Here is a 9,226-nt window from a genome sequence, read left to right as displayed (position 1 = left end):
GACATGCTTTGTTGTTAATAGGCAAACGCAGATTGTGTCATCGTCTTTTCTCACCAACCAAACTAGGATCTTGCTATAATGAAACATGCATCTTCTGTTTCATTATTGTATTATGGGTAAAAAGTACAGTTTGTGTTACTTGAACTGTTGTTATGTACTTGAATTAAATAAACCAGATAACGTGGCAATTTCAAAACATTTGCAATGACCTTCTAATGTAAACTACTATATTAGAAATCTAAGTATAGTAAATGGTTGCCATAATCTACATAACCAAACCTTTGACAGGTTAAATGATAATACCGGCTGTTCAATTCTTAACAGAGATTGACTGTAACTTTTTTCAGTTGTAAAGTGCAGCTATAGTTGCCACTGCTTCTTAGTGAAGACTTAAATCAGTATAAACTCAAAGGTGATCTAATCTAAAATAAGTCTGAAAACCACTGCCCTATTCAAAGAATTTAAGTAAATTGGAGGTCTGTAAATAAAAAACAATAAAGTCAATCAAATAATGGTCAACAAGCACTTTCATAATGTATCACGGCTACTGAAAGCATTTGCAGACAATAATACCATAGTACTAACGACACCAACAGTAAAAAAAGGAATGAATGCCATCAACACATTACTTTACAATTAGGAATACACATTGCCCACAAACAGGGAAGATTAATTATCCGTGTAGACATCATAATACATATTTTCATTTAAGGTAAATAATCTTCGGAAGGTAGCGTTACCCATGATGGAAAAATAGTCAACAGGACTAATTGTATCCATTTATACTTACTTACTAGCAATACATTAAAACGATTTAAGTAGGGAGCTTTTTCTGACTCAGTAATTAGACGAAGAGGTAAGCATGCGAGCATGCGCAGTATAGGAATTTGGCAAAAACTGATGAGAAGCAAAAGATGGCACAACACTGGGGCAAGCGCAGTATAACAAAATAACACGACACCTGTAAATTTCTTTAAGTCGCTTCGACTCAATAGCATGCCTTAATGCATTGATACATTAGCCTGTGGTGTAATTGTTCAATTTTATCATCAAAATAATAATTATATCAGAAACGTTGAAAGTACTATTCTTACATTGCTCATAGTAATGTAGTGTGGTCTACTCACTTGAGCTGTTGAGTTAGCACACAGAATAACTTGTCTAGTTAAATACAGTATAATCGTAAATCTCGAAAAACTACTCACTTCTAAATATTTTGTAGTCATTTTTGTATTACTTTAGTATAAATACATGTTAATTTGGATTCATATGTTGTTTTTTTCTGACTTTAGTGAACGAAAAGACACATATTTGCCCGTTTTCCCATTGGAAATAGTGATATTTTGAAATAGCACTGTCCTGGTCACAAAAGCAAAGTTTGTGAGGAATAATAGCCATTTTCTATACTTTTGAGGCATAAGCAATTAGGAAATAACACTTACTACCCAGGAACAAACAGAAACAACAAAAAAAAAATGTTACACGGTGTTATTTATAGCTTCAGCAGCTGGGATGATTTCTGTGGGAAGATGCACAAATAAAAAGGAAATACTTTTGTCATGTAAATGCATACCAGATGCATGAAGTCAGCCCTATGGCACATTGCTTTTCCTAAAGTTCACAAACTACTAGGCTATCAACTTTTGATTTAGATTTGGATCCCTGTATGTATTTGTTTTAATGAGACAATTTACAAGCCAATTGCCTTTTCTGATTTCTTCAGTTAAGCATGCATTCGCATTCCGCATTGCACAATTATCTGGTACCAATGATAGGTGTAAAAGTTATTCTGGATGACTGGCTTGCAAAGTGGGCTTAGTGTGCATTCACCATGTAATTCGACAAAATCCAAAGAAATCGGGACCAAATTGATAAGTTAACATAGTTTGCTGAACAGCTGATTTGACAGACGGGGCTCTCCATCAGTAATATCCACTAACAATCATATTGTGCTTTCTCTTCTTTTGCCTATTTGGCGTTTTCACTGTCAACATACAAAAAATGATTGACAAGCCTGGGGGTCGAAACAGAGGCATTGGTTTTTGGGTCTATTCCGTGATAGAAAACATTCCTCTGATGACCGCGCTGATGTTTAAAGCTTTCCTGCAAGATGACATAGATAAACAACAGCATGATAGAAACGTATTGAATCTACGTTTTTATCTCGGACCATCCATTGTATACTATTAGGGGTATATGGGTCCTAATGAAACCCTTTTTTCCCTTGTGCTGCCACCTGTTCATTGTCTATTCAGCTGTTGTTTCCTATTTGTTTTTACTCTCAAGGCTGTGACGATGGCTTCTGTTTAGCTCCATTATCCTTGCTTGTCTGACTCCTTTAGCCGTCATCGCCAGCAATCTCCACTCATCGGCTCAATGACCTGAGGCTGTATTAGTAGGTGTTGGGTCCACTGGTCCTCCCCTCTCTCTCTCTCTCTCTCTCTCTCTCTCTCTCTCTCTCTCTCTCTCTCTCTCTCTCTCTCTCATCATCATTTCTTTAATGTCTATCAGTCTAGTCCCAGCAACCCTTCATAGCTTACCCTTGTTTGTGTCTGTCTAACAGAAACACACAGCGCTGTGACCCAGCCCCGAGGAGCTGTGAGGACTGGCTCTCTCTGCTTATCACGACCTAATAAAGCAGGGCTTTGAGTATTTTGTCCCCTCTAGCATACCTCGAGCCCGCTCTAGAGGGCTTACCCCTTGGGATTGCCTTTCTTTTAATATACTAGGATGAGGTAATGAACAAAACGTGTTACTGAACTGTGCTTTCATGATAATGCAAACTGCGCATGTGCAGCTCTTCAAGAAGCATACGGTATAATATAATTAATACAAAATGATATGGAAACATAGCTGTCGGTTACAGGCAAACTGGCTAATTACAAATTACACACGTTCATCTTCTTTTGCAATGTTCAATGCCAACTACCGTTTCTTTTTCATATGGCTTTATTTGACAGGATTAATAGATGGAGGAGAAAAACCAGGCGAACATGTTTGTAAATGTAACACAACGAGGTATTATTAATGTCTGATGTTAGGAACTCAAGTGCAGCCTGACAGCAGCTTCGTGTTAATAATCACTGAGGTCTTTACGATGTCTCATATGTGGCAATAGGGGCATGGTGCTGAATCTAGCACTGGGCCTGGAAGATTATTATGGGAAACTATTCTTCCTCACTATAATGTGCGCAGATGATAATCAGACGTGCTTGCCATATTGGAGCACGCCTCAAAGATGTCATTTCATTGATAGTATCAGACAGCAACAGCATATCAAAGTGCAATCTGCACCATTTTCAAGAAAAAGACACAAATGTCAATGTTATCATGTCCTCTTCGGTCACCACGCTAACTTTCCCATCTATGGATCAATTTTCTAATGGTTATTACATTTTATCATGTGCCTTTATACAGGTTTGATGTTATTTATTAATCTTACATTTACAAATATGTAAGTAAAATCAACATACAAACTAACCATGAAATATAAAAATAGAATTCCTCCAACACTCTTGCAGTAAAATCAGTTTTCAACTTTTACAACAAAAAAAGTTCAGTTAGGTCCGCTTGTGTATATTGAGCACGTGGTGTATTAGTCGAGCTGATTTACATAAGCAATTTCCTTTTAGTGACAGTTAAGCTGTCCCGACGATTTTGTGGAGATTCACAATTTGTCCTTGAACTTATTGTGGAAGTGTGTTTATTTAATTATGCTCATTTACATGAGTAAATTAGATTCTTGACACCCCAATGCATCTCGGTGCGTTCCAGCGCACCGTGCCCTTGCTAATATATCACGCTTTCTGAATTTTACAATGATTGTATTTACAGTTGTTAGTTCTTGTTCATGGTTAGACGGTGCATATCTGAAACCAAAAACTTAAAACAAAATTATGAATCTTCTGAAAATAGTAGGATTAATGTAAAATAAACCACTCTCAGAAAGACGCACCTGGGAGCGTTAAAACGGAACTGTAAGTAAAGTTAATCTTTAATGTTGGCATCACATATATTTAGATATTCATTTTGCATGTCTTAGTGAAACACATGAAAACAAACAGTGCGTTTGTAACGTGCTCTTCAGTAGAAAAGCAGTAGTAGGTATATGAATGCAAGTGTGCGCTCTCCTTTAGCTGAGCAAGCACTGCCTTGCTCAATTATTCTACAGACTGTACATGCCATGGGATTGATTGGCATGTGATTTGCCCATTGACAGGGTGATCCGCATGACTGACAAACGCTTTTGCCAATCGCTGTAAAGATAACGAATCATTCCTAACAGTGTCTTTTATTTCAAGAACCGTAGGATAAAAATACCAGATATTAAGCGACCTAAATAAAGCATTAGCGGATGCACTCCAAAAGCAAGGTGGGTATAAAGTACACCGTTCAGAACGGGGTTAGCGGGACATAGTACTGCAGTACAGAATCTCATCAGAGGGAGTGAACTACGTTTATCGGGGCTCGCGTAATGCAATTTACTGGCTCTCAGAATATTTTCTATCACTCATGAGAAAACATGTTACAATTTAATATGCTGTACCGAAATATGTTTAACTGTAACATTCGTTGTTGATTTTAAAGCGGTGTTTTGCGGTAGAGAATGGGATTACGAGGCTAATCTCTTTTTCAGCACCTGGACAGTTCCTTGTCTTGGGAGACCCAGCTCTATATACCCGACACAAGGAGTCCATGTGATCGTAGGGGGAAGCCCTGTCTAATTGAACCGAACGAGTAATCTATTTTTTCTTCCTTTTCTTTTTTTTTTTTTTTTTAAGGGTGCAGTTAACTAGCCAGTTGGTTAACCGGGGATGGTTAATTACATCTTGGTAAATGATGCTGCTTGTATTTCGGATTGGGCTTCTTCGTTGTACCTCGTATTCTAAGCAGCAGCAAGGGTGCCTGTCTAACGCAAAACCGCTAAGGATAACAGCCTACACATTGCGAGCACGGAGCTTCATAGATACTCTGATCATCAGCGAGGGAGACATTATTATCGTCACCGGGGGCAACGGAGGCACGATTAGACAATGGCCACCATGTAATTCGAAAAAGGTAGGTTTAAAAAACAACAGAGTCTCATCATATATATATATATATATATATATATATATATATATATATATATATATATATATATATATATATATATATATATATATATATATTATAAAATTAACGTTACGCTAACGCTTTCTAGTTAAAGACTGGACTGGTCCATTCTTTTATTATTTACGTGTGTATTATCAAAGGCTTTGCCGACACACAACAGGCTCTTGTCTTCATTCCTTATCTGTAGGATTTGGTCGCAATACTGTTGTATGCCTCGGATCAGTATGCGTACGGTTACTGAGAGCGGGTAGAGGCCTTGTTAATAAGTAGAATGAGAGCGATGATACAGATTTATGGAACGATCACAAATTTGGATTGATTCCAATAAACCCCACTTAGGATTGGGTGCGTTGTGCTTACTCACAGAGACCGATTAGTTGTATTTTGAGAGGCTGTGAGGGTCCGATGACCGGCAGTGGATTATTGAGACCTGCTGGTGGTAAAACAGCAGACTTTTAAATGGTAGCACACGTTCTAGTGATTTCCTTGATCTTAACTCGGATTCCACTGTGTGGATCTTGTTTTAGTGCTATCGTATAGATCACTGAAGCATGCAGTAATGTTGTGGGTCACTGGTAAATGTGTTTAGTAGAAGCTGACTCCTGTTGCATGGTAAGTCAGTTCGAAGGAAGTAGGGAGCAGGCTAAGCTTCTGTCTAAATAAACATGGAGCACGGTGTAAGACGCTTAATAATACGTAAAAACATGTAAGAGATGTCTTAATACAAAAAGAGAAGAATCGCACACCATTATCTATCTAATATATAGCTTTATAAAAATGTAATGCTACTGACATCTCTTGCTCTCTCTCACATACATATATAATGTGTGTGTGTGTGTGTGTGTGTGTGTGTGTGTGTGTGTGTGTGTGTGTGTGTTTATTTGTTTGCTTGTTAATTTATCATTTATAAGAATATTTAATGCTTATTTGTAAAGACTTATTTTGCTTAAACGTCAGCCTTACTCCATATGTTATACTCGTGGACAGCGTTTCATTGTCAATCATTTGGGTTTACAGTGTATATAGGTGGAATAAACACGTTTTAGGGTTTATTTTAATTGTTTTAGACACACAATAGTTAATATTACCGTGTACTGTATATAACTACAGATTAATGTCAAATGTGTGCACACTGAATTTACAGTAGACTGCTATCTGTTATATTTTCCACTGTGCTGTGATGATAAGTACTGTTTTTTTTTTGTTTCTTGGACAACTGATTCAGCAGCTAAATTGCCACCTCTGTTGCTCTCTAATGCATTGAAGATCATACAAATATTGGTGAAGGATGAGAAAGAAAGTCAGTACTCAAATAACAGTTTGTTTTAATAAAGTATATCCAAAAGGGTTACCACTTAGCTATGGAGAACCGGTTTCCTTGGTTGGGACACATTTCTGTTGGGATATGATAATATAAAAACACACCATGAAAAATCTAACTGCAGACTTTGCAAAAAGACACCAAACTGTGTGCAGTACCAGTGGATGTATTAAATGCTGTAAAGTCAATACAAAGAGCTTTGGAATGGATCAGCTCTTTAACATACATGAATATTATCTTAATACTGTGCATTAAACACTGTATACTGAGCATAAAACTGTACAGATTGAATGGGATTGAAACAGGGACCTTGGAGTGATGGTGGACTCCACTCTAACAGTATTTCAACAATGCAGAGTGATTATTTAAAAAGGCAAATGTAATACCGGGGAACTTGACAAAGCAATTCTATGTGTGGACCCAAAAGATTATGTAGTTAAGTCCCACTTACTCTCTGCAGTTATGCGCATATCAAAAACATTTTTTTTTGTACTTAAAAGGGACAGCTAAACTTTTGCAATTTCTCACTTAAATACATTTGATGAATCCAGGTAACACTCCCTGCTAAAAAGAACCATTTAATTTGGCTGATCAACAGAAGCGGAGAAAAAGCCAGTTCAGATGGGAAGCCTGTTGTAAATGATTAATGATGGGACTAGTTGTTTAGCAGCTAAGACTTTGGGGTCACTCAAGAAACACTTAAATGCATGCTAACAGGAGAATAACCTTCAGGCGTTCAAACGGTCCATTCTTGTTCCCAACATCTCTCATTACAATGTGAAATTCTGGACTCAATCACACCCTTCTTTTACTGCCAGTCTCTAAAAGTTTAAATTTCTAGCTGTTCCAAGCAATTACGCAACAGCCACCCTATCAAATACTTTTTGGATAACAGTGTTTAAATTTTTTCTTTTTAGCATTTCACATTTTTTAAATTGCAGTATTCAGACTTTGCAGGCATGCAGAGACTGCCTTGACTTAAAAACTGACTGAGAATAATGCAGGTTTTTAAAGATGAGTCCTGGGTGTAATGAAACATTTTCTGTATAATTACTAATATATTCTACTGAAGCCTTCTTGTGACAGTTTTTGCTGTGTAAGAGATTTGACGATTTCTCAGGCAGAACCTTTGCATCTACCAGCAAAATCAAGAAAAAGCATGTTCAAGATACTCAATAGTATAATTTGAACACTGCAGTAACAAAGCAAGCAATATATAACACCTTGAGCTGCTATTAGTTTGTAGGTAGGACACTGTATGTATTTTGCCTCCACACCTGTTTCTTTTTCATGTCCACCTGATGTCTCCTAAAGCTTTCATTTCTACAAACATATTGGCTTTTCACCCCTTTTGCACACACTTGATTGAATAGTTCTGAAATAACTCGGTGTTGATTCAAAGAGAAACCTTGTTGTTAGTTACCAAACTGAAAAGGGCTCCAGAAGTTGTAAAAATGAGGAAAACCAGGCCAAAAGAGAACTGTGAGGGACGGAAAACTGCAACTAACTCTCAGACACCTGTGTTGTTTGCTTGTGCAAAACTGTTGCAAAATGTAAGAAGCATGTGATAATTGGTTGTAAGCTATAATGGACTTATTTACATAGCCAAAAATAGTTGACATCCTGCTAGTGCATCATGGGATTTTGCCGCTTTTGTTTTATAGCAGTAATAATGTGTTAGCTGCTTCTATAACACCATTAACTGTCCAAGCATGTTGCACCCCCAGACTGCCATATACTTCGTATCAGTCCAGAGCGATTGTTACGCATTTAAATTCAGGTTACATATTTTCAATTATCTTCTCTCCTTCTTCTTTTCAGGTCTGTTATGTGTGAAATCTGTGCTATACTTGGGAGTTAGAATTGGATAAACGTTATTGGAATAGCGGCTTCTTGCTACATCTCTCAACATGAGCAGCCCTCAGTGAGTATGATATTCAGTCAGTCTAGCCTTGAGCAAAGTAACTGTACGAAAGTTGCTTTGAGCAAGAGGCATGTTCCTAATTTCCCTCGGGTGTTCACTTTTATTCCCAGTATGCCTTTTTGGAATTGGGGCTGGTTGTTTGGAATGTAGCTGATTTCATGTCACTGAACAATTTCCCTTACCCTGCCATTCTGTGATCAAGAAAAATCTATAGACAAATTGCTAATTGAGAGAAGAGAATTAGGCTTAGTGCAAACAATGGGACAGCCTGAAATTGTAAGAAAGAGGTATTCATAATGTTCTTTTGCTCTACAGCATAGTTAATGAATTATGAATTAACTTTTTTCTTTCTGGTTTATTTTTCCTTGGTATACTGTATACTTTCTTTAGCATCTAAAAGATTGACATGATTAAAGTATTCATAACATTGTGTCACATTAGAAATACTTGCACGCTATTTGTAAAGAATTACGCCTATAACAATGCAGTGTTATAACAGTTTTTAGTAAATTAAATTCTCCAAATACGAAATGGAATATTTACAGTAAATGGAATCCAGTAAATGGACCACATTTATGTTTTATTGCTGGAATTCATCTGGCCCAGCAGGCTGTGATGCAGCGACACAAAGACACCCCATTTCTGACAGCCCTCGGGTGATACAGAGATATAAATAGTTAGTTAAGACTAGGTAGTTAAAGCATTGGGTTCTGGTGGGTTAGCTTTAAAAAAAAACATCAACAATATTAGTAGTGATGGGGGTCCCTGAGTGGCTGTCCTAGCAAAAGCACAGCTGGGGTCACATCCTGGCTGTGTGAAGTCGCTGTTCTTTACAGGGCATTCCAGATGGAGCGTCGCATTGGCCT

General features: G+C 37.4%; 1 protein-coding gene across 1 annotated transcript in view; it reads left to right on the top strand.

Annotated features, from left to right (window-relative positions):
• The first annotated feature begins 4,259 nt into the window (after positions 1-4,259).
• LOC121294753 (transmembrane protein 266-like) overlaps positions 4,260-9,226 on the top strand; it is a 49,425-nt gene continuing 44,458 nt past the window's right edge. The window contains exons 1-3 of the mRNA XM_041218819.1: positions 4,260-4,372; positions 4,782-5,058; positions 8,258-8,360. Coding sequence (XP_041074753.1) covers positions 8,347-8,360 — 14 coding nt within the window. The 5' untranslated portion in view covers positions 4,260-4,372; positions 4,782-5,058; positions 8,258-8,346. The remainder of the gene's footprint in view (positions 4,373-4,781; positions 5,059-8,257; positions 8,361-9,226) is intronic.

This window comes from Polyodon spathula, chromosome 19 (genome assembly GCF_017654505.1).
Source record: "Polyodon spathula isolate WHYD16114869_AA chromosome 19, ASM1765450v1, whole genome shotgun sequence".
NCBI classification, from domain to species: domain Eukaryota; kingdom Metazoa; phylum Chordata; class Actinopteri; order Acipenseriformes; family Polyodontidae; genus Polyodon; species Polyodon spathula.
This window is presented reverse-complemented; position numbering and strand designations above follow the sequence as displayed.